This window comes from Lates calcarifer, linkage group LG13 (assembly GCF_001640805.2).
Source record: "Lates calcarifer isolate ASB-BC8 linkage group LG13, TLL_Latcal_v3, whole genome shotgun sequence".
Lineage (NCBI taxonomy): Eukaryota > Metazoa > Chordata > Actinopteri > Centropomidae > Lates > Lates calcarifer.
This window is the reverse complement of record NC_066845.1, coordinates 981,272-1,008,331: the sequence shown is the minus strand read 5'-3', so window position 1 is coordinate 1,008,331 and position 27,060 is coordinate 981,272. Positions and strand designations below refer to the sequence as shown.

Below are 27,060 nucleotides of genomic sequence, written 5' to 3'. Positions count from 1 at the left end.
TAAAACAAGAACACCAAGAAAGAAAGAGAGAAAGTGATGCTGGCACATGTCAGGATGAGAAGTGAATCTAGTCAATGGTATAGTAGACACAGAGAAAGAGAGAGAGGATGACAGAAGGTGTCCCTCTCCCCAGCGTCCAGCCCCCAACTTTGACGTCAGAGGCTGAGAGATACAAAACAAGCCGCTCTCAGCTGAGCTCCTCACACGATTTTCACTCTCACACTCTCGCACACACACCCTCCAATGCACGCTTGCTACCTGCTCAGTTCTCAGCCGCCGTGCGTGGGCGTGTAGTCCTCTCCGTACCAAATCACCGGCACTCTGGCAACAAGAAAACCAGTTGGTCTCTCACCCCTCAGGACTGAAATGTGCTTCGTCTCCTGTGATTGATGCCTAATTCTGTGTGAAGCTGCCGACGGGAGCACGCGGGGGGAAAAAGGAGTGCTCTGACTCCCAACCCCGACCCAGACCCCCCGTCCCAAAAAGCAGCAGATGTGAAAGGAGAGGAGAGGCGGAGAAAGAGAAACAAAATCTCCCCAGCCCCTCCTTCCCTCATCTGGGAGAACAATACCCAGCCTCCAGTTGGAGAGGGTCAGCTTTTGTCCCTCTCCCCACGCTCCCGCTCAAGAGCAGGAGCAGACAGACGCGCTGACACATTGACCTGCTGCTGTGAGAGGAGACGGTGTACAACAGACGCTGCACACTGCATGGTTTGATTCAGTACTTGGACAGCTCCTGAGTAACAACCAGTGGGACCCGTGTATTTCCATGAGTGAGTAGAGACTGCTGCCTATTTTGGTTTGGAGACCAAGAGCTACACATGCAGCCCCCGTGTTCGCTCCAGCTCGGCCCCTGTGGCCCCTCTCCCTCCCTGGGATCGCAGGGAAACACAGGCAGCCTCCAGCAGCTGGAAGAAAAGCAGCTCTTTGAGAAGTTTTGGAAGGGCACTTTCAAGGCTGTGGCCACCCCAAGACCAGAGAGCGTCATTGTGGCCAGCATCACCGCCCGCAGGAGGGTGACTGAGTGAGTCTCTACTTTACAATCACAATCAAAGAACAACCACTTATTGTTCTTATTCTTGTCCCTGATCTGAAACATATTTGCTATCTAGCTTCCTCAGTGAGTGTTGTCAAGGATTGTCAAGTTTTTGTTTTTGAGTAAGAAACAGCTGACACAAAGCATCAGCAAGTGGTTGCAAAGTGATTGCTGAGAATGATAGCTGTTTTTCTAGAAGCTGGAACCAGTAAAATTATCCCGTCCATCAGATATTGTTGTCGGTCCTCATGCTAAGACATTAGCATACAGGACATTCAATCCCCAAATATTCTAGCATTTAATCTAACACTTTGACAAAAACCTGATTTGGTCTTGGATTTCTATGCCAATCTTCTCATCACCATAAGAGCAAACTGAAAAAAATCATCAACATTCTAGTCCCAATGAACCTGCTTTTGGTAATTTGCTGGTCAAAATAAATTGTGTGTTGAAAACTGCGATAAGTTTGACTGAATAATATATGTAAATATTAAATTTAAAGGAAGCCATTGCTTCAGCACCTCAGTGACCTGTATTTCAGTGTGTAGTTAGGACCTGTCTTTTAAAAATATAGACAGTGAAATGCTGTAAATACAGATGCCTAGACATTTGTATGATCATGTGACATACAGCCAAACACAGCCGGCACGAAGATTGTGACGTTGTTAATTGTTCCTTTTAAAGGTCATACCTCTAATGTCAGACTTGTCCCCTCTTCTCCCTGTGACATGGCTTTGTGCCAGTGTCTCTGTTGAAGGAGCAACATGTCACGTGTTTGTTCCCCCCTACTTTTCATCCACCCGACCAAAGGTTAGCTGTAGCACTTACAGCCTCAAAGAGGAGGAGAGAGAAGGATGAGCGTTTGTTGCCCTTTACCTTCCTCATCCCTCTTCGCTTCTTCTCATCCCATCTTTGCTCCTGGCTTCATGATCAGCTGTTGTTCGTTGGCTTTGACAACTTTATCTGTCTGCTGTGTGTGATGTCAAACGCTACACATCAGCAACAGTGACTCTGCTTTGTCTCTGAGAAAGGCTCAGAGTATGTGTAACAGCAGATAACTAATGCTGAAACAGGTTGAAGACTTACACAACCTCACTTAGAGGCATACGCACTTGCGCAGGCATACTTACATATCAAATGATGTGACTTGCTTGGGTGACCTTTGAATGGTTTTGACACTCACTATCAACTTTCTCATGTGAAATTAGCTATGCTAATGAGGATTAGAATGGCCCATTTCATCCTACATTGGCACAGGCAGCGGAAAGACACACTGAACCAGATAATGTGTCTTTAATGGCTTCTATTACAGCAGAACCATAATGCTGCACATGGCCTGGTTATAAAGGATTTTATTAGCTTGTAGGGTATGATTTAAAAAAAACATTTTATTGCAAGAATATGACCAAATATGTCTTTATTTTATAGTGTCCCAGCTCAGTGATCTAACCAAATAACTACAGCCCTAATTTCTCCGTCAGTCGACCATTCCAATCAGTTTGGAGAAACTGGCACCAAAAAAAAAAAAAAAAAATTAGAAGCAAAGCAAATGGACCCACGAAAAAATGAAATGTAATGTGGCCTGCTGCCATGAACTGAGCAGCCTTTTTCAAATAGCCGGAGACTCTGGAGCAGGGCCCAGCTGTCTCTTCAGCTTTAGCTTCTCTGGGAGGGAGGCTCTCCTCAAGTGGCTTTGCCCCTCCATGGGCTCTGTCCGGGTGACAGTGACGATGATGACGGCAGCGTGGCAGGGCCAGGCGAGAACGAACGTCCCCAGAAAGCAGATGTAATGTTGCTAATTCGCCCGAGTCTGTTTGTGAGAGACGACAGCAGCCCCCCCCCCAGCTGTCCACGATTCCTCTCTCGTCCCGCCTCTGTGTATATTTGCACAAGGGAGAAATGCAGAGAGACTTTTGGGTGATAAAGATTGTAAATAATGAGTAAAACACAACAAACAAACATAACACCCAGAGAATATGGATGCAGGAGAGGACTCCGGCGTCCTCCCTCCCTCCTCGCTCCGCTGTTGATTTTTTCCTGAGCAGAATGTGACTGGGGAATGCTTAGAACATCAGAATGCATGGCCTTAGGCTTGCTCCTTTGCCTCTTTCTCTCCAAGAGGAAACATCGTTATTCACTGTGGATAACTGAGGGGTGATGAACAATTGCAATGAAAGTGAGGGGGGCATTATGTCCAACAAGAAGAGAGGGAGAGAAGAGAGGAGACAGAGGGAGAGCCACAGGGAGATGTTTCATGTTCAATCAGCATGGGTCTTTTTTCTGTTTGCACCGTCCTGGCCTTTCCTTTCCGTTCTCCTCCCTCCGTCTCTCTCCTCTGCTCCTGAAATAAAAATGCTGGAGGGGCCCGAGAGCCACAGAGGAGTAATTAGAGTTTGTTGTTCTCCCTCTGTCCTCCCCTCTCTGTCCTCCCTGTCTCCTCCTCTTCAGGCCAGTCACACAGAGGAGGGGAGGAGTTCACTGGCTCTGTGCAGCGTGGTGGGGCTTCATTTGGAACCATTATAACCCTGCAAGCTGTTTTGTTCATGGGGGGCTCCTCATTAAAAATGCGGCTTTGGGTTGTGTGTGTGAGTGAGTGTGTGTGTGTATTTGTGTGCATTCATGTGCATCTGTATGGGAGATGTTTTCCAGCAATTGCAAGGGTTTTGAAATGAGGGTGTGTGTGTGTGTGTGTGTGTGTGTGTGTGTTGCTGCCGTGTTAGTGGGGTCTTGTCCAACTCTGTGGCAGATGGCAGGCTCCAGAGAGTGCAATACAAGGGAGGGGTGTGTGTGTGTGTGTGTGTGTGTGTGTGTGTGTATGGGGGGGAGGGGGTTTCAGGCCTCTTACCTCAGCAGATGCTGGTTTAAGGAGGAAGGAAGGAGGAGAGGGAAAGAGTTTGGAGGGGCTTCTGCCGTGACAGCACCAGTGGGAATATACAGCAGGGTGGACAAAATAACAGAAACACTTTAGAGTAGAATTTCATAAAATCCAACTACATCCTCAGTACTGACTATAAAGTCTAATAGAGCGGATATGATTATTCGATTAGTGGATCGACCACAAAAATAAGCAGCAGCTGTTTTAATATTTGATTAATTGTTGCAGTCACTTTCAAGCATAAATAGTTAAAAAATGCTGCATATTCTCAGGCTCCAGCCTCAACTGAATCGATTTCAGCTTTTCCTCTCTTTTTAATGTCCTTTTTTTCTTAGTTGGACTAAACAAGACATTTGAAGGCACCAAGTTGTGATTTGCATTTTCACTATGTTTTGACATTTAATCAGCAGATTAATCAATACTAAAAAAAGGCTAAAGTTTTGGTTCTATTATAAAAAAAAATTAGAGGTACAAACACAATATCAGAAGTTAACCATGAATCCCACAGTGCATTTCTGTAATAAACATCCAACTGTGAAGCTTAAACTTCTGTGACCTGCACTGCCAGCGGTGGATGGAAGTTTACAATGCTGAGAAAACTGACAGAGAACGGTCTGCAGCTTAAATTTATTTACTTTTGGATTCTGGTTCAACTTTGGATAAATTCACCAAATATGGTGCTGTATTTGTTCACAACAACAAAAGCATTTTGAATTTGCTGCCACTGTGATTTGTGCCTTTGACTGGCTTGTTCTCCTCATGGGTATTTTAGCATTTACCCTTTCACACCTCCATGGTCTCCCGCTACGCAGGAAAACATGACTCATCAGGAAAGGTTTTAGTGATATCGCCAAGTGTTTCCAAGTAATAAGCAGGAATTATCCTTTTTGTTTTTCTATCCACCCTTTGAGGCTGGGAATAAATGAATACAGGATATAGAGTCTCAAAAACATAGCAGTAGCAGTCAGAGCTCCCCCTGGGACAATGCATCCCGCTCTCTTTCTCTCTCCCTGCTAGAATGACAAACATCATTTAGTGATGGACGAGGGGTTTGTCTGCCATTGTACATCTCTCTGTCTGTGCCTCTGCTCTCTTCGTCGCTGAGTATCTTTGTCTGACTTCTCTCCCTCTGCTAACATCGGTATCTCTCTCCTTCCCTCTCTCAGTATCTTTTCAGTGTGTGTTAACTTGCCTCCTCTGTGTCTGTGTCATATTACTGAGAGCGTGCAGGATGCAGCTGCTGAGGCACGCTGACAAGAGAGTAGGAGATGATGCCAACTCCCCAGGCAGGAATCGGACTTATTACCGAAATGGATTCACTTTTGATATTGATTTGCACACAACCAATCCATTTGAATCAAACCAGCAACTGAGGCTTAACACTTGATGCATTATTCCAGTGTGTTTTACAGCAGGATGCATTTTGTATGTCACAGGAATTGGAGCTGTAGCAGAGATGTTAATTGGTGGACTGGATTTGTATTTGATATTGTTTTCTGCACAGTTAATCCATTTGAATCAAACCAGTGTCTCATGATTAACATCTGATACACTGACACAGCATGTCAAAGTCAAACACATCGTACAAACTGGTCGCTCATATAAATACATTAAAGACGGGTTATGAGGTTCACTTTTGCTTGGTTTTGTGTGTTGGCTAGTTGCTGCATTCTGTACAATTTGTGAACTGTTTTCTAATTTATGCCTATTAGGAGACCATTACAATAATAATAACTGTGAGAAAATAATAGTTGATGAAATGAGTGAGTCTGAAGTATTGAGCAGGTTGGCAATATTGCTTAAATGCTAAAAACAAGGTTGGACGACCTTGCTAATATGCAATTCAAAATTAAGTTGGAATCAAACAACACACATAGACTTTTGGCAGAAGGGCTTAGTGTTGTTGGAAACGGGACAGTGTCAGTTTCAGTCGTAAAGTACAATAATGTTTTAGGGAGCAGCAATGATAAGGGTCTCTTTGGGTCTGATACATTTAGACCTTTTTGCAATGCATTTGCTATTGCTGGACTAGTGGGGGATTTTTGCAGAGTAGTTGGCTTTTTATGAGACCTAATAAACTTTGAAACTTTTGCTTAACAGCATTCACTGCACGCGCAAATGACAATTATCTAATGATACTAAATGCAAAATCCTGTGCTGAAAGTAGAAAAGATTCATAAAGCCAGAGAACTGATTATACAGCAGCATTTACCTAATATTTGTTAACATAAACTAACATTAGCCACCAAGCTCAGACACTACTGGTCATACTAGTCAGGCTGTAGCAGCAAGACTACTGAGTGTCACTCACATGGTTTAATGAATACAAGGGGAAAAAAATCTCTCCATCACCATCTTTAACTCACAACTCAGGCTGTCATCAGTGCTTTGAGCTGTTTTCAGTGGAAATTATGTGATGCCGTCACATAGTCTATGAAGGCAACCTGCAGTCTAGACCAGTCACTCAGACTCTTCCACTTAGCAACACTGAATGTCCATATTTCTGTTTACCTGCAGGGTACTATTGCACCAGGTTTAATCCCATCAAGGTCCTGCTGCAGTATAGACTGGAGTTAAATTGTAAATTTCTCCATGCTGTGATAAATGTGGAAGATTTAGTAGAAGATTCAGTGAAAAGATTTATTCACTTTATCAACTGGCTCAAAAAACTGACAGCCAGAAAGGCAGCACATTAAAGGTAGAATAAGAAAGACATTCACTGGGCCGTAGCACAAAACGACCGTAATATATCAGCGAATGGGGGTGGTTAAGGTGTTATTGATAAATGCCAATGACTCAACAATTACTTCAAAAGGTGATATTTCTTGCTTTTAAAACTCACTTTGACATTTCCAAGTTTCACTCTCATCTCTGTGACACAAAGGCACAAGCTGGCACTGTGAGAAATGGGTATAGCTTTAATGACACAACGTATTGATTCTAGGGGACGATATGCTGCACTTGAGTGCTAACTTGTGATAGATGTTTAATAGAGCCCTAAGCTTGATGGGTAACAGTGGCTGCGCCTGAAAACAGCAAGTCCCTGTGAATGGAGAGCTCAAAAGAGTCCTTGATATTTGAATCCAGCTGGCCTCTCTTTCTTATTCTTATGCACACGCTGGTGAAAAGATGTGAAATTGTGTGTTCGTTTGGGGTTATAAATCAGAGGATGGAACTGCCCTGAATCCCTCTGTGTACACCCACATACACACACACATATATACATTATAGAAGTACTGTGTTCAGTGGTTGAGTGCATCAGAACCCCTAAAGGCATCAACATGCTAACAAATAGAAATATGCCTAAATAGAATCACATCATACAAAGCTATGTGCAGTCATTGCAGTTTCATACTGCTTATTGTTTTACTCTTTATGCCAGGCAGCCTGCATGAAGACAACATAAAGAAGTGACTGTAACACATAAATAGAAATGACATAAACAACAGGCTGTGGAGAAAGAGTGACAAAGATAGCTTAGGTAAATGTGACAGATTAAAAGCTGTTTGAGTCCATCATCAAGACAAAGACAACATTTACTACAATTTGTTCAGAAAGACATTTTGAAGAGTTGATAATGAAATGTTAGCACAGCAGAAAAAACCAGGGGACTAAAAAGTAAATAGAGATGCTGTGTCACAAGAAAACATTTCGTATTTATGCTGAAAAGACTTTGGAGTCATTGCAGCAAATATGCCCCTTAGTCTGTATAAGTCTGCCAATATTTATTTATCTTGGTTTTGGCAGCAAGTATACTGTCACCTTAACCCGAACCTGAACCCACATCCTAATATATTCTAATATAGTAAGCATAATAATAACAAACTTTGAGAGTGTGAGGAGGATTTTCCTCTATATTTGGTCCTTTATAGAAACAAATAGGAGGAATACATGTGCAGAAACTGCTTGCATATGCAGGTGTCCACCTATATTCACATGAAGGCAAACACATGGCCGTATATGGGCATGCACACACAGTACATATGGAGACTGACACACATTACACCACAGGGGGGTTCAACATGATAATTCCTCCAGAGCTGAACAGCAGCAGCAGCATTTTCAAAGATGAAAGCAAAGAGCTGAGAGTTAACCCTTTCCTCCAAACCCCAGCTCAAAGCTGCTGTGAAATTCCCCTTCAGGGATCACAGCTTCCAGCCTGTGGTCCACCTCTGTGAGGAAAATGCTGCACACTGGCTTCTTCCTGCAGCTGCCGGCCACTGTGAAGTCTCATATCCTGAGTAGCACATTTTTCACGTGCATGATTTTATCTAGTCCAGAAATTTTGTCATGTTGGTGGGGGAGCTTGGTTGCGAATTTGAAGGTCAAGTGTGATGGCAGTCTGACAGGGGCAGGACCATTTTGTAACCCCAGGCCAGACATCCGCTGCTGACCCAGTGATCTTTTTCTAGCAAAAGAACTTGTGATATTTTATTTGAACTTTATTAAACTTTACTCACAGCAGCATTCCTGTTACTGATGTTATCTTGGTTCATATTTAGGATATGATGTTGCCATGGAACATAGTATCTGATCATCTGTAGCTTTGAGTCCTTCACATCCACATAATATCAATTTACCATTGCTGTTGTTCATTTCCTTCTTAATAACAGAGCTCAGAGTGCACACTTATTTAATATTTGACACTGTACAGCTCTGCATTAAATAATAAAATGTAAAATAGAATATAAAAAATAACTTGCTTTACAATTCCCTTTTAATAGTTCCATGCTATATAATATTTATTAGTTGTGTCTTGATGTATTTTATGTAATATAATTTACAGCTCTACATCAAATCTACAAAGTCTACATTAATCTTCTAAAGTTCTGTGTTCAGAATTTTACTAAAGCAAACACCAAAGTATTAAAAGTATATTAGTATTCACTGAGAAGAACAGTTCTTCACAGTGTAATATAATGTAATATGGACGTATTTCAAAGAGAAAAATAAAGCGATTGAAACAAGCACTCCAGATCAAGCACAGAAATAGACTTTGATTTTAGATATTGTATGAAAGATTGTTTTAGTGAGAAAATATCTTATTCTGATTTATACTAATGACTACATATTGACCTTATGTGGCTGAGAGACTGAAATTTGAAGAAAAAGATGCCTAACATTTCTGTCACCAATTTAAACCTTTAACTATGCATTATATTTTATGAGCTTGTCAAACATTATGCATATAAGACACCAAATGTGAAAAATAAACACTCAGAGGATCAGTAGGTCTAAATTGTACCAACGTAATCTCCAGCTCTTGAGCACTGAAAATGACACTAAGACAGAGAAAATCATATATTTTATTAAAGCTATGTGCAAAGCAAACATGTAGATGTTCAATCAGTATCAGTAAAACATGAGGCAAGAATGTAATCTGTCATGCTGTAAAGAGAAATTTTCTGCTCCAATGGCAGAGAAGGGGGGAAAATAATTTTGTTTGAGCCTGAGTTTTTACGCCTGAATTAACCTAATTCCATTGTCACAACAGAGTTAAGTTACTGTCTTGCTCATTGGAATTTGAAGTGTTCATGTGCACAGATCTAGACTGAACTAGAGTACTGGTCTATCCTGCACCTGGTTGCACTTACTCTGTGTTAAAAATCGAGTGCACTGACATTTAAAAAGACTCATGGCATTTAAGTCCATTAACATAGTAAATTGTGTTGCTTGTTCACAAGATGTGTGTGTGTGTGTGTGTGTGTGTATGTGTGCCTGTCATTTTCTCAGTTTTCCGGCTGCACAGTCTCCAAGGATGAATATAACAGATGGAGACACAAATCATTATCAATGCATAAACATCTCTGAAATGTAAAGACTTTGATTTCTCCTCTAAAAAGTGAAGTATTTTCTCAGTGCCTTGGTGGATTCGGACTCTGAGGCTCTGTGTTGTTTTTGCAGAAACTGTCAAGAGCCACTAGCTTTAATCTTTCAAATAGCATTAGGGGTTTCTTATCTCCATGAGCTTTGGCCCTATCACGCTCTGGCTGCTCAACTTTATTTGGAGTTGTGAGGAAAACATACACACAGATGTTGCCTCAAATACTTCAATGAACTGTTGTTTCTTGTGCCTGCTGCATTGTTTAACCTTGTTCAAAGACTTTAAAAGAAGATATTGCTAACTTTTTTTTTGACACTGAAGAACCAGTACACAACAAGGTTAAAGCTGACTCAACTGAATAGGCTCAAAAAAGACAAAGAACAAAAACTTGCTTTAGTTCCTTGCATTTTGTCTGATGCTTGCGTACAAGGTTGTGTGAGGAACACTTAGTGTGGATTGACGGGAATGCGTCCAGCAAGCAGCAAGCAGCTTTATGTAATTGGCGCGAGTGTTTTGTGAGAGAGGGAAAGGAAAATGAGAAATGAAAAGTAGAAATAGCTATTATTTTCAATAAAGAGGTAGGATGGAAATCAATATAACAGCAGCACAAAGCATGACTGTAATATCTGTCTGGAAAAGAAGAGACGAAAAGAAAGAACAAAGGAAGAGGAAAAAATGAAATAAGAAGGGAAATAAAGACATAGGAAGGGAGACTCTTGAGAGTGACATTTCAGGACAGTGGTGCAGCCAAGGTTATTACATTTTACTGAATATCATATTCCAGCCTGTGAATAGAAATCTTTTCTTGAGTCTTGACCAAAGGGAATTGAATTATATGTTGGCACATAATGTACAGTATTGAATAAACTCATAATAGATGATGAGAGGGAAGGTGAAACTCCTTTGTCCTCTACTGGCTCTACATGAAATGGACGGTAGTAAATCTTGCAGACAGTAAGAGATGACCTATTCCTTTGAGCGATTCATTACCAGCAAGTGTGGTGGCTGAGAGAGGGACGGCTCGCTCATTACGAGCTATTAGATCTTTACAAACCAGGGGTGTCTCTGGACATGAAAAAGATATCAGACAACTCTCAACTTTAACTGCTAATCGTGTGGCCTGCAGCAAAAAAGTACCACCCTGCAGGAGAAACAAAAACAGATGTTAATTGGAAGCAATCCAAAGCAGATAGACTTTGCTTTCTAATTGAAAATATGATGATATAGGTTTGTATCATTCTTTAAATCCTAATTTATAAAGTCTATTCTCATAAATGTTACAATTGAGTTTGACTTGACAGAAAAAAACAATCTCCATCTTGTGTGTTTGTGTTCTTCATAATTGGAAATGCAGGGTTGATCTCTTTGCAGTAATCACCAATTTAAACAACCCTTTAGACAACATTAAAAATGTATTCAGTGCTCTGGTCCTGCCAGAGAGCTTCTGCAAAAGGTGGTGCTAGAAGCTTGATGACCTCTCGCCAGTTGATAAGCGCTGGTAACTCCCTGGCTAACCCTTAGCACACTGTCCAGCCAGGAACATTACAATAGCTGTCCAGGCTAGCTGGCCTGCTACTGTCATTTGGCAAGCTAACTATCTATTTCTATCTAACTATTGGCCAATAAGCCTGCACAGTTTATTCAAGTATTTGTACCATCGACACCAAACTATCTGCAAACTGTGCCTGTTCTGTGGAGCACTTACTGTGGCAGAGCAGATTTATATCCAACACAGCTAATAATCTTGTTTTGAACTTTCCAACTCTCTGTTTCCTCAAAGGTCACAGACAAGATGTAAATGACACAAATATTGCACTGAAGTTGACACAACAGATGAGCACATATTACTCTGCTCACAGGAGTGAATCTACTGAAAGGAGTGTTTCCATTGAACTGAACTGACTTGCTGTGAAAGTTTGCTGTTGTAAATCCTCACTACAGTCAAAGGCTGTGACAATAGAGGCATCCTCCTGCATCTGGTCTCATACCAATAGGCAGCATTGGTTTCTTTAAACTGTAACAACAGGCTTCCCTACCCTTGACTGAAATAGTTTCAGGTGCTGGATGGATGATGAGTTTTTGAGACAGCCTTTTGTGTGGTTCTGGGAGGCACTCACAGTTACCTATTGTATCATTTTTGTACAAGAATGTTTTGGTCAGTTTTTGTGTGTTTGACTACATATATGTAGCTCTGACTTCCAGCTGTCCAAAAACCTAGTCGTTCAAGCTGTTATTTAAATTGCCTTTTCAAGTACATACAACACAAAATAACCATATACTCTTGTGTGATGAAGTTTTGTAAGCACCTCAGCATAACTGATCTAATGTGACAGGTTTTGAATATATAGTGGCTGAAAAAGTCATAATCATAATAAGATCAGTGGTGCTTTGGGGGATAGACAGATAGTTATTGCCACATCCAACTGGAATGTGCCATGAGGTACTACAATCACTCATAATGACAGGACGCTGAAATCCCTCTCAGTCTCAAATCGCACTGAGGCAAAGGCCTCATTAAATATGCATACACACCCTAGAGTTGGCATATTGGAAAATCTGAAAAATCCTACATAATAGACTGAAGCCCTTTTTCCCCTGGCAGCAAAATTAACTCTGGCATCAAGAAACTCCCAGAAGCATCTTATTTACTGTAGGTCTACACAAACACACACTCATACACATATTTTAGACAATAAACTTCAGCCTCAGTTTTGTCTCACAGTGACTGACTGTCAGCCTTGTTGGCATCAGGTTGTTTTTTTTTTTTTTTTGCAAAATATGCTACTTCTTTGTAACTGGACCCCTGAAGCGGTCATAGCATTCATTATTAAAATGCAAACTTATCAAAGTCAACTCCTCATCACTTAAATTAAATCATTTCAAGGCTGACTGGCTTCCACATCTCAGCCTCCTCCTCCATTTTTCATTTTCGCTTCTTGCCCATCCTCATCTCAGGAAGACGACCTGCCATTCATGTGAAATTGCCACCATTTGCATAACTGATGCAGGGGTAAGGGTGCAAACTGTGGCGGTGTTGATGTCACGAATGCAATCGAAGATGGGAGCGGAGAAATTAATTGGCCCGCCACATTACTTCCTTCCCTCCTTTCGCCTTGCTCTCACCTCTACTGTCGATTCTTGACACAAAATGTCACACAATGACAAGCAGTTCCAAACTATGACACCTTAAAGGTTCACTCTAGGGAAGGATGGGTTTACTTTGCATTTGGTACTTACCAAAGTTTCTGGTGAAGTTGCATCAGAGAACTGTCTGAAATGTTTGTTTTTAGCTGCTTCTGCACTTCTCAATCAATGGGAACATTTCAAACAGCCACAAAATGTCTGCATTAAGAATTTATGCCACTAAACCTCTTACAATTCCAGTTAAGTAGTCCTAACATTTGGGCTCATTAAGTTATTATTCCTGTTTTCAATATTCAGTTGTAAATAATGAATCCATTCTGTTGCCTTGTGCTTCACTGTTCTCATAAGAGCATAAAAATGGACCCACCAGCCCAGATTCATTTCTGCTGCATGCTTTTTTAAAGCTATAATATAATTTTTACTGCCTTTTAGTAGTAAAATGACTGTATTATATCAGAGGGGTTGACAGGGTTGTTGATCAATACTAGTGTCTCCCAATTTTAAGACACTCCCAGCGTATAACAGCCAGTCATTAGTGCAGTTACAGCTGCTCGAGGGAAGATTTTAATGTAACAAGGACACACAGTGTCACAGACAGTGAGGTACTTTTCACAGTTTAGCACTATCACAGAGGGAAGGTATGTGAATTATTCTGGTTCAGTGTTGTTTTCTGTCACTTCAGAAAATCAGTTACAGTAAATATAAGCCTGTTTTCTCAAATTAAAGCCAATTAGTTCAGGTAAGTGTAAATGTTGGCCAAGTGATGAAGGTGTGTGTGTGAGTTTTGTTTCAGTCATACATTTGAAATGGTGACTTGTGGCAAAATCAGTGAATTTCAATGCACTTGTCATTATTAGTGGATGTGCTCACAGGGGCAAAGTAAATGTGTACTTTTGTCTTTTGTACCAAGTTCAACTTTAGTGAACTTTAACACATGTATTTGTGCAGTTAACCATTAGGAAGCGGTGTTGACAGTGCTGACCTAGAGAGCCGGAGGGTCCAGAAAAGAGAAAGCTATCGTAGCTTATTAGCTGTGTTACACCATCCACTTTGACTTAACCTCCTCTGACGGACTACAAACTTTTGTTCCACAAAAGAGAAATGGTTTTCAGACAGTAATGAGACAGGAGTTGAGCTAATACGCTTGCTAAATGACAGCAAGCTAACTGAAACGGGAGCTTTCCCTCCCTCTTCAATGACTCTTAATGAAATCATGCACAGTCCTGACAATAAGGAGATATTAGACACTGCAGTACAGAGAAAAGCCAAAAGATGTCTGAGATCTATTGGACCTGACTAACACTAGCATGTTCCCAACTTGCTAAGGTGTCAGCCAGCTACAGTAGTTTACCAGCTTGCCACCGACCAAACTTCAAGCACTGGGTGTTTTGTGAGGGTGTGCCTCCCTCTGGTCTGACGGACCTTAAAATGAGTGCTTTTGTTTATGTCTAAATAATAAAATTGTGCTGTGATGAAGTAAACTAACCAAATTTTGGTGTTTATTCTGGTGAATACTTGTGCCACATATTTCTGGCTCAGTATAAGCCCAGCTCCTTGGTCCATGTGTGGTTCACATAAAGCATGACTGTCACATGCTACTTCCACATCAGGACCAATTCTTCAGCAAACAGAGAAAATGTTCGTAACATTGGGGGATAACAGCCAGAATCATCCCAGACATGGTAGAAGTATATAGGCCAGACTTGAGCTGAGGATTCAGGCATATGTTGGGCCAGAAGTTTTGTTTTGCTATCTGAGCAATTGCTAGCTGCTAAAAAAAGATCACAGATGCAGTTCGTTTACGACACATGATATGATTTTCTGATGTTAAAATACACATTTCAGCTTTTAGCACTCAACTGCAATTAGACTCCCCATTGTATAGAGCTAGAAGTCAAATGTAAGAGGCAAACACTATGTAACCCCACATCAGACAAACAGATAGATCAGGTATGTCAAGCAACGAGCTGATTCTGAGCAGAGGAAGATGGTCAGAAGTTGAAGGTCAATATCAAGGTCAAAGAGCGGCAGTGTAGCCGGGTAGAGAGCTGTGCAGAGGGTGCAGACTTGTTGTTCAAAGCCTCATCTTCCCAGTGTGCTACTTCCCAGTGTGAGTGTTATTCCCACTGACATTCCAGTAGCCGACACATCCCACTGAGAACTGATTAGGACAAATGGAGCTGACAGGTTTGTCGTTGTTCCCAGAGCTGAGAGGGAAGTAGAGTAGAAATCTCCTGTTCTGTCAGGCCAAATCACACAGAGAAGAGATAGGAGTTATGATCCTTTTAGCACACTCAGATCACTTCTTCTAGACTGTTTGAGAGCACTTTTTTTAGTTGTTAGAAAAACTAGCTATTGCTCAGCTATTGCTATTTTGTAACAGCCCAAAATGACAAACAATAGAACTCTTTGTCATCGATAAATGGATGATCTCCCAAGTTATAACGACTTCAGCAAATTATGCAATTTTATATTTGCAGACTAAAGAAAATCATTAAAGAAAGTTATCTCATTTTTATGTGACATCAGCATACTGGCCAAAAACAAGACTTGGTGCTGTTGCTCTGGTTTCTGGAAATGGCTCATTTCTTTCCTTAATTAAGTTTAGCAGCAGCCTTGTGAACTGCTCAGTCATTAGACATATGTTAAATGTGGTCAGTGCAAGCGATTTGGTTGCTGTGGATGTCGTGAGTGCAGAAATGACTTTGCAGATGCAGTTTTTGGCATTTCTGATTCATTCACTCAGTGACCTTTTATTGGATAGGTTTAAGAGTTTGTAGTAGTCAGCCAGGAGTATTAATGAAAGGAAGGTTATTGGAATTACTTTGTTTTCCATATAATTTATGATATTGTTGTATTCAATATTGTTAAAGTTAGTTAGTAGTAAGACGAATTGAACCTTTGTTGACTTGATATGAGAGTTTTTAAGCCATTCTAGCAGCATGACGCTGAGGATGACAAAGCCAGTTGGTGGTCCACTACTATTGTCCAGACTGAAATGTCTCTACAACTAAGGAGTGAATTGCTTGGAGATTTATGCTCTTCCTCTGGCACCACCAAAGGAAAAATGGCACCATCATGTTGTGTTTTGAGTGAAATGTCTTGACAGCTTACTAAAAGGATTGCCATGAAATTTGGTTACTGACATTCATGCCCACCTCATGAATGAAGTAAATTGTATGAATGAATTATAGTAACTTGGTAAGGTGATCAATTATCTGGTCCTCCAATATGTCATCAGGTCACAATTTTAGTTCATCCAGTGTTTAGTGTTGATCAGCATATGTAACCATGCAGCATTATCCCTGTTTAGCATTGGCGTGTTAGCTTTGTCATTGTAAACACATTAGCATGCTGATATTAGCATTTAGCTAAAAGCACAGCTGTAGTAGTTTTAGCAGACTTTTTCTTATGTAATTCTGTATTCTGTGTTACTGTGCGTGCATTTCAACAGCTTGAGACCATGTTTGTGAAGTAGCCCCCAATTTACTGTAATATGTTGTCTTGTTTGTCTTGTAAAACCATGAATAATCAGTGAATCAGTTAAGTTTTGTGTCATTAGCCAGGTAAGTCCCCCACAGTCCAACTTTAATTAACTTCAAAGTCAGCCCTATTTCTCATCCTGGAGAGGTAATCTGTTATATATTCAGTGCCAGTAATTCATTAGCTATAGGCAGCCTTCATGAAATGAATCACAAGCTCATTCAGTCGATGACAGATTTGCTCTGACAGGCACAGTTCAAGTAGAAGTCACCGGGTGTGTTGGACTGTTGTGAATATTTTGAAATGAAAACATTTTAAAAATGTGTTAGTAATCACATGCAATCATATACATATACATATACTGATATTGATGCATCTTTAATCAGGGTGGAACCCCTCAGTTTCAGTGGTCTTTCAGAAAGAAGCAGTGTGGTGAAATCTGCAATACAATGCAGCTTTATTGTGTGCTGTGGTGGAGATTTGTCTTTGACCACACCTTGACATCAAAACATTAAAAACTAAGACATCTTCCAGCCTCAGAAGGAAAAGCGTTATAAAGATACGGACACTGCATGTGCAGTTGAATTTGTCCACTAATTAAATTTATCTGTCAGGGATCTGGGTGATCTGGGGATATTCTACCTAATTATAAGAAATATAATTAATGTCTCTGGCATATGAGCTAATTTCAGGGGCTTCCTATCATTTTTGATAGAGGGTGGGAGATTTTTTTTTTTTTTTTCTGTTTTGCATCGATGAAAGAATTGGTTATCGCACTCAGCCTGATTCATTTGGAAAACATGAAAGCCTCTCTGATAGCCACGTAATTAAACGGGTATTTTGGGGCATTCAATTTAAACTTGGGCTCAGCAGTGCCCTTGTAGGAGAAATAGAATTGCTTTGTCTCAGCACTCTCTTTGACTCTGAAGACAGTTTAAGGAAATCTAGTTGCAATAAAACACCAGATCTGACTACAACGGGAGGCTCAAAATTAATGATTTGCCTTTGATCCGACCAGGGCGATGCACGAGTGCCTTTTGTCCTCATCTAAATGAGTTCCTAGTTCTGTGGAAGACTGCTAAATTATTAAGGCTGTGCTAGAAGTTTGACTTTTTGATTTTTCTTTTCTTGCAGTGCACCGAGGAAACCTTTGGCAAGGAGTTCAGAGGTTTAAAATAGAAAGAATCTGAACCATATTTGCAATAATCATGATGCCTCATAGACTGGCGTTCCAGAACATCTGCCTAATCTAATCAGCTTCCACATTAACCTACATTGTCTATATCTGGATATTATTTCAAATTTCATGCGGTAGAATACAGCATAGTGTATTATGTTGTGATGGACATCGAGCTGCCAGCTACAATTTGACCACAGGACACCCTCATCCTGTTTGATGTACTCAGCCGAGGTGGGGAGGGGGGTTGGCATATCAAGTGATGATTTGCGTAAACAAATAGATCCTGACTGGTGGCATAATCCTTCTCATGATGGCCGAAGGGCAAACTTAATGCACTGAGATATCAACGTCAAAGTCAAAGAGTGAGATAGAGTCTATTTTTAATCCACTTGAATTTCTGCACATTTGTCTCATTATTCAACCTGATGAAAAATGCTTTTGAAATGCAGTGCTTTTGAGACACAGGTGGGTGAACATGATTCAAAACCACTGTGTGCCTGTTTGTGTGTTGATAAGAAAACATTTTTACGTAAACTCATTTTGCAGAACAACTGTACATCAGACGTGTGCTCTAGTGTAGTAATACGTCTGAATGCTTTGGGTGTAGAGACACTGGAGAGGAAGAGAGGCGGTTGGCTTGTTGACTGTCCTCTCCTCCTCTTCAAGAAAACCTCTCAGCTCTCCGAGTGATTGACATATTTACTCCTTCTCCAGCAAAGTCCTCCACCATCCCTCTCTCCATCTGTCGCTGCCCTTAACAACACCTCATCCTGTTGAGAATGGGCCGAGAGAGGCAGGAGATTAGGGGCTAATATGGTATTGGAAAGGACGAATAATCTCACCAACACCCTATCTTTTCTCATAAACTCTGAGGCGAGAGGACAGTCCTCCAGCCTGGCTGCCAGACAGGCGCGCTGATTGACTGACAGCCGCCAAGGTTGGGGTTCGTCAGATTCGAGGAGTCAAGTTTAAAAACCAGTTTGCAACGTATCGTCTTAACCCTCAGGTCATCACTGTGGATGACCGCCTGTGCTATCAGCGCTAATCCTGGCCTAAAGCTCTGTTTCTCATTTCCACAGGACCAGTATTGCTTGGAGACGTGACATGGTTTTGTAGAAATTTTGTAGAAAGATTAGTGGTGATTTTAATTCAGTGCAAATCTTTAAGTTTAAGTGTCAGGAAAAGTAAATCATATTTCTCCTTTTTAAAATAGATGATTACTGTGTTCCAGCCAACTAATTTGCAACCTGCAGATAAGTTTCTGGAGACACAAAATGCAACCCATATAAACTTTTTTTAAATCAACATAATGAGGAGAAGATTTTAATGAATGGGAATCTGCCATGTTGCAAAATGTTCATACTGGTCCTGGTTAAACATTTACAAGTCAGCAGTGGTGTGAAGCACAAAACAGAGAGTGTTTACTTTAATAGCATTTAACCAAAACCAAGTCCTGCACTTTATACACTCACTACCTCCCTTCAACATCCAGATGCAGGCATTACTTTTTCCAGTAACATGACTATTTAAAGGCCATGTAAATGAGAAACCCAGGTTCTCCAATCAGGGTAAGGGTAAGATTCCTAACTGGATGTGATGCAGATGACTGTTTCAGTGTTTCCCAGTGAAGATGTCCTAACCTTATCCATGTGCTGCGTTCACCCTTTCTGTGAATGTGGTTTTGTGTGGTTGCTCCACCTCCAGCAAGATTTAAATCTGTGAATTTAAACCTGACCAGTAGCAAGGTGCTAGCCAGCTAGATTATAAGATAACTTTGCTATTCTGACAGTAGCCTAACTTAGTAGCTGACAACAACTGAGAGTTAATCAATATCATTGTATTACAGCCTAAATAATGAGCCTATATAAAATATAACAGTGTACAAATCAAAAAAAATAATCATTCTAGCTGAGGAAACTCAGTAATTTTTAGAGGGAGAAATCACGAGCAGCACAACCTCCCCCCACCCCCCACCCCACCCCATCTCATCCCCTCTTTTCACATCCTCTTCATTGTGCTACATTACTCATAGTATATCTGGAGAATTTTTCACACTCCACCCGCTAGAGTTTTTTTTTTTCGGTCTACACAACCAGGTTTCTTCTAACAGTGTTTTTCACAAGAGCATGAGTGTGAGGCAAAGACTTCAAGCAGGGAAAGTATCAAAGTGGCAGAATGAAACCTCATTAGTCACGGTGCATCCTGCTATCCAAAGTCTTGTTAAAACTGAAACTCGCTAAAATAAAAACAGTCGGAGTGAGTCATTTTCCACGTTCAGTCAACAGTCAACTGTATTTGGCACATTTGTGCAGACTTTACGCTCTCTCACTACCTCTCTTATCACTGTGCCATCAGAGTAAATGTTATACCAACTACAAACAATCTGAAAGCATTGTCTTTTATCGCTAATACGTTTAAAATATGGCTGCCTTAATTCAAAACATGGCTGTAGGTAAGGAGAAGGCTGTTTTTACAGTAACAAGGTTACAGCTATGTGGAAACACATTTGCCAAATTTCTGCTGTAACCAGATTTTAAATAACATGCTTACTTATGTACATGTGGTTATTATAGGTAATATAAAGTTTTAAATCAATTATTTTGTAGCCTGGGGTGACAGGGTTTTTTATTAATTGCATGAAGTTCACAACATACTGTAATGCAGTGGCCCCATGTGAATACAGCTTAAGTCATCCTCTTCTGTTTTTCATAATCTGCTTCTGCTCAGAGCGCTTCAGGATCAAACTCACCTTCTTTTAAGCTCGTTCTCTGCCAGTTCCCCTGAGAACACAAAGTGGACTCCCCACTCCTGAGTCCCTTTTACTGCACCCTTCCCTCTATTATTTCCCCTCTGGAAAATGTGCTTATAGGATTTCTGCGACAAAAGGGAGAGATTAAAGTTTACATCTAGACACACTTCTGAGGCACCGCTGCTCTTCAGTTCACTCAGAGAAAGGCTGCGTTCGCCAGCAAGGTGACAAAAAACATGCTGTCAAGACACTGACGACGTTTGAAGCAGCTGACAGGCTTTGCACCAGATGCCTCACACATGCCTCAAGGGATTATTTTTGAACATGTCTTACTTCCCAAAATGTCCTGCACGTTGGAGACCCATATGAAGTATGAAATTTATAATATTATGCCTGTTTACCGACGTTATGAAGAAGTGATGTTTTCAGAGAGCTCTCAAAATAGATCAGGATTCAATATACTGTTGTACATCCTGTTGCATTGATTGAATCTTTATCAGCCTTGAAAGCTACTGCATTACTCAGCTGACAGGTTTTGTAATAATTTGGTCATGATAAAGGAAAATACAAACAATGTATATCTTATATACATTGAATATGAAGAGTATAGAGAGTTTGTTTGAAGGGTGGAGAGGCTTTTTGATCCCTTAACATTTGATTTTGTATCTACAGTTTATCAGCTGTGTAAATTTTGATCTTCTTGCTGTGTTTTATTGCAGAGGTGAGCACCCCTCTTTAAACAAAGCAGAAATTTCCACTAACACAATAAAAGTGAATAGATTTTTATGAAATAAAGCATTAAACATTAGGAGGAAAGAACAGAGGTTCTGTCTCACACTGGGAATGCCACCTTTTAAATGAGTGTAGCTATTGTTTCAGCCAAAACCTGATAACTAAATTGATCACAAGGCAAGATGTGTTTAACACTTGGTGGCTTACCACCTTGCAGAAACAAATCTTGGGTGAAACCTCAAAGGGAAAGAAACACACACCAACATAAAAAGAGTGTACAGAAATAGTTGATGTAACAGTATTGTAGTGTTCAAGGACAGAAAAAAATACTATCTTTAATCATAAAACCTTCCCACAGTGGGTGACGTTAGCTCTGTAACCACCTCATGTAATGGCCAGACAGCTGTGAACACTATAGATTACATTAATTTGGGTTCTATACAAACTACAATGAAGAAGCAACATTACAAGACCATATGTGCATGTCACTTTAAAGTTTATGCCACTCATTAATACAGTACAGTACATGCAGCCTGACTACGCTGCATGGTGAATCCTTTTAAACACCACCTTTGACTTGGAGGGGGATTATCCTTTAATAAGGTTTAAGCCAAATATAAGAAGACTCTTTAATTAAGCCAGTCATTTCAAGCCATGTGGCTGTGATGCTTTTCAATTAAATGTCATTACAGTTTTCTGTTCATCTTCAACCTGGAATTAAAAGAATATCAGGGCAGAACTGTGATGCTGTTTGCATGACTGGGCAAAAATGATGACACTAGAAGTGCAAGTGTTATTTTTTTATTTTCAGCACAAGCAGGCAGAAGGAATAATTTGTACCAAAGTAGCATCAATAACAACTATAAAATAACTTATGCTAATTTGGTTGACAGCATGCAAAATAACTTAAATATTGATCAGAATTATGTGCATTAAAAAAACTACAATTAAACATATTTAAAGAGGAGTGCATTCTTAAAATCAATTAAAACAGCTATGAATAAGCATGAAGGAGCCTATTTGTCATTTTTTTATTTACTCTTATTGTTTCCTCCTGAAGAACAGAGGTTACATAGCTAAATAAATCCCCCCAGGACCTTGACAGCTTTTGCCTTCCCACACATTAAAGATAATGGAATAATTCACTTGCCCTTGAGCCTCCTCGCCATGCATTCATACAGAACTTCTTATTGGGTCACCAGCAAATTGAATGAACCTCCTTTCCATAAAAAGGTAATGGACTCCCTCGGATAGCCCTCTAAATAACACAGGCGGTAGGGGAGGTGAGATGAACCAATTTATTATCCGACTTTGAAGAAGGTGTGTACGGAGGGGAAGGTCACTCTCTCATTGATCACCAGTTCCCCCCGTAGGGAAATGATAATTATGTGTACCAACATGGACCGAGGTCACCTCCAGCCATCGCCAGGAGCAGGTTAGAAACCCTCTAGGGAGGAAGTAATGTCGAGCTGTGGTGTGGAACATTGCTGTTTTAGCATAGATTAAAACTGGCGTGTGTCATTGCATTTGTTTGGTTTTATGGTGACATGAAGACCTATTTTTGACCTAAAATATTCAGTTGTAAAAATGTAAAAAAGTCAATTGTAGAACATTCAAGATGTAGTGGCAGTATTTATTCACACTCTTTTACAAAAAAGAGTTTTATTCCTTAAGACCTCTTCCATGCAGTGCCAGAAAAACGATGAGGTTTGAGAACTCCAAGTAGAATCTTTTAATTTAAAATCTTTTAATTAAACTTTTTTCTACAGTCTAATTTTTCAGAGCTAATGGCTTCACATTTGGTCAATGTACTGTGCAATAATCATGTTTCTGTTTTTGCTCTGTGGCCTCCTATTGCACATATTTCAAATGTATTATATGTCATGGACAGCCTGCACTAAACATGCTTGTTATGCAAAGCCACTCTCACCATGATTTTGTACTCTGACACAAATCTCCCAATTAATTGAGAGGCCAGATAGGTAGTAAAAATTTCCATCTGGCATCTACCCCTGCTGGTTCAGCTCTAAAGGGGAAAAAGAAACTAAACCAGTTGTTAAAAGTGTGTGATTTGGCCTACAGCGCTTCAAATAGTGATAAATATTTTCAGAATGAATTAATCTCCAGTTCATTTCTCAATTAATCAATGGATCATTTGGTCCATAAATTGTCAGAAAATGGTAAAAAGGGTGATGCTGAGAAGTGCTGAAAAGAGATTCATCTTACTGTCACATAAGATGAAGAAAAACAGCAGATCAAATTCATTTTTGCTTAAAACATTATTTGTGTATTGATGTATTGACTAACTTAACAAAGCTATAATTAAATTAAGTTCAGTTTTAGTTCAGAATATCTGGACTTGCGTGATCTACAGCCAGACTTATTATACTATATCTTGCAGGCAAGCAGTTAAACAATCCAAAGAGGACAACCCAGCCTTCCTCTAAGAAAAGGCCAAAGGTCAGCGCCCCTGTAGCTCACAGGGAGGGTTTTTTCTCTTTTTCATAGACTGTGAAGATGAGCAGACAATCAGATAACAATATAGATGCTCTTAGATCACGTAACTGCTGTGCCTCCTCTGATTGTAGTATATTGTGTAGGCTGCTCTGCTCATCTCTGACAGGCTAACGGCATTTCTGTCTCAAAATCAGATCAAGTCTACCAGACAGCTAGCAGCACCCACTCTGATTAGCATCGAGGGGAGAGGTGGGTGGAGGAAGGGGAAGTCAGCGGGTGTCTTGATTGCTCTCTGTAGTTGTCAGATTCTTCATGCCCTGCTCTGTTTTTAAGATGGTTATTCTAGATGTGAATGCCAGGTTGCATAGCTAATATAAGCCTTCTCAAGAGCCAAAATTGATATGTAACAGACACCGGCACATACATGCAGTTATGTAGAGTGGGTAGCATGGTAATACCTGTTCAACAAATCCCTGTCAGCAGTGGAAGCGAGGATCATTCCCTGTGTGTTGAGGAATGGGAGACTGTGAGATTAAAGTTGAGATTACTGCTGCAGACGATGTCTACAATTGCGTCTCCAAGGACACTGAAGAGAGGTATGAGTGGAGATATACTACAGAGATACCATGTGAGGGACAAAGAATGTAACCCAGTGATCAGAAAAGAAAAACAGGAAAAACATCAAAGAGAGAGATGGAGAAATAGAGTTTACACAGAGGATAAGACACCCATGGCCCATATAACAGCCTGCAGGGTGTAGCAGTGGGCGTAGGAGGAGGTCCTGACTTTGATACACCACAGACGGGTGTTGTGTTGTGGGACTATGGAGCTCTACTCGCAAAATCGAGACCGAGATCTTGGACGAGATTCAAATCGACAGAGACAGAAGGTTAAAGCAGCACAGAAATGAAGACGAGCTAGCCTGGAGGTCTGATGCAAGCATATGAGGAAAGTGGGAAGTTAGTTAGTTAGTCGGCTGGAGGCCGCAAATGATGCCATCCATTGAGGCACATTTATAGAATCAAAATGGTGACAGAGCTGCTGGATATGTTCGACGCTGCGCCTCCATCTGCCTGCGCGCCACACCTGGTAGGTGGCAGAGACGGAGCGGTGACGAGAACAGGAGGAGGGATCATGAGGATAGGTTACATATTCATGTCTCCACGCCAAAACCAGCACGATAAGACAGAGTGCACAGTGTGAAAACTGTACTGAGCACAGGTGAGGGGAAAAGGGACAGATGTCAGGTATTAATTCAAGGTTTGTGATGCTATTTATGTCTACTGTCATGCGGCCTCAGTGCTAATCTCTGTGATGGTGCTGTATGTTTAACTTTCTATAGTTTGAGCTAGTTTCTTGGTTTAGAAAAGTTGTCTTCTCTGTGGCAAGCAAGCAGCTCAATTTAGGTATACTTTAGAATAAATTGAATTCCATGAATCCAATCATCAGCCTCACCATTAGAGGTAATTTATGATACACATGCCATAGAGAGAAGACACAGATAATGAAAACACACCATTATCTGGGAGTCCAGATGTGACATAATTTTTAAGCCTCATCCCACCCTGTGTTTTTACAGCATAGCACATCAATCAGAATGGATCATATTTTTGATTTTGGATCAAAAAATTCTGATCCACTTTCTGTTCTCTTGACATCGATTATCTGTTGGGGGAACAAGATCTTGTGAGACATGGTCATAAGCAGGGCTTTGTGAATAATTCACACAGCTATTTTGCATGGGAAGGGGGCGTTACAGCAAACGATGTGGTTGAGGAAAAAGGAGAGATAGGAAGTCGAAAGTAATTGAACATGTTGGTCCATCCTGAACCTGTTCTCTAATTACCAGTGTATATCTAGATCTTGTCAGGAGTTCCCTCGCTCCCTCTCCCACACCAAAATGTCGATTGGCCTGTTGAGTTTCATTCTGCCTGTCATGGCCGGCTGCAAACCTGATATGTTTACTGACACAAATTAGTGTGGAACTCTAGCAGCTCATTAAGGCAGAGGGGGGAGATTGAAATAGCAAAGTGTAGGGTCCCAGTCTGTTTGCCCATCCAGACAGGTGTGTGGAGAAACCCTCGAGTTAATGCTGGGAATTATTCCCAAAGAGCAACTACAAGGGAACGTGATGGTGGATAATTGGAGGCAGGGGTGGGAAAAGGCAGCCCAGAAAGTCCTTAATGCACAGAGCAATGGCTGCTGGTCTGTCAAAGCAGATTTTAAATTAGCTTCAGTGTCACAGAAAAAGTTATTTACAATTTTCTTTGCAGTCGCCGGTAAATATTACTTGTTTAATTGGCTGATTAAGTTTCAGCCAGATGGCTGTTGTATTTTCTGTCTGTTCTCTCTATTAATTGGGAGAGGTGTGCTGCAAAAGTTGTTTGTTTAGTTACTCACAAAAAATACAGTTCCTTCACAAAGGAAAATGGAAAAATGGAAAATGGAATAACTGAAATGTCCAATCTTGAACCCATCTGTCAGCTGCCTGTTTGAGTGAGCAAATTAGACCTCACTGGGGAAAATAAATCCCCTTTCACAGCATAGACTTGTAGGCCCATTTCCCTGATCCAACTTTTCTTGAAAGACTCGACTCTTTGTCTTCTCCTTTGGTCAAGCTCTGCAGGAACACCCTCTGCCAATCATCCAGAGGCTTTTTCCTCGGCAGCTTCCTCCTGGCGAGTTGTTCATCTCTGGTGTCATAGTTGTGCTAATTAAACACAGGGTGCACAATGATTACTGCTCGCTGCACTCCACATACATTAGCATCTGCAGAAGGCTCTTTAGTAATCTCCTTCACACAGGAAGAAGTTCAATGAGGAAGTGCGCCTCACAAGCTGCTAATTAAACCCAACTATGCCTGCGTCCCTCCCTCCGCCATCACACAAAAAACCCTCTAATCACTTCTAACTCAATTTGGAAGCAAGTAATTGATGCACACGTAAGGTTTATGATGCGTGAAAGGAGAAAACACTACGAGTTTAGATGTTAACAGGCTGGTCTAAGACAATCACATGATGCCAGAGTTTTTCTAAATGCTTCTGAAATAGCATCGTCGATTTTGACCACAGAGAGCATAACGATGATGATGACAGTAATGATGATGGCAGTGTGATGATGATGATGACAGTACCACAGTGCTGGGATTCAGATTGGGTTTCGGGCTAATCATGAGTCAGGCGAGCTTTGTCGTGCATATAGCTGTTTGCTGGGGGTGCAGATTTTATGCCCATGTGAAAATCCCTTTGTTCAGCTATTGGAACTGAACTGCTGCTGATTTCTCGGTTGGCCTTGGCTCCGTGCTCCACGCTGAAATAAACTTTGCCTAACATTATGCTTCTCAGGCCAAAGCAGCTTGTTACAGGAATGAAATGTAAAGAAGGAGCTATAGGGAATAGTGCCGCCTTTTTCAGAGCCATGGGCTTCAGTTACTCCAGTTCACAGGGAAGACCTGTTGCCTGAACTCTGACATGAACTGAGTCTGGCAAAATATTACCACGCAGACAGCAGTGACTCATACATGTGACTGGGTTTGACATGTCACCATCCAAATAAGACGTTTTCTACACAAATCCCACACA

At 40.8% G+C, this 27,060-nt stretch overlaps 1 protein-coding gene across 1 annotated transcript in view; it reads left to right on the top strand.

Annotated features, from left to right (window-relative positions):
- Positions 1-220: 220 nt before the first annotated feature.
- Positions 221-27,060, top strand: part of srrm4 (serine/arginine repetitive matrix 4) — a 64,456-nt gene continuing 37,616 nt past the window's right edge. The window contains exon 1 of the mRNA XM_018703357.2: positions 221-1,023. Within this exon, the coding sequence (XP_018558873.1) occupies positions 821-1,023 (203 nt within the window). The 5' untranslated portion in view covers positions 221-820. The remainder of the gene's footprint in view (positions 1,024-27,060) is intronic.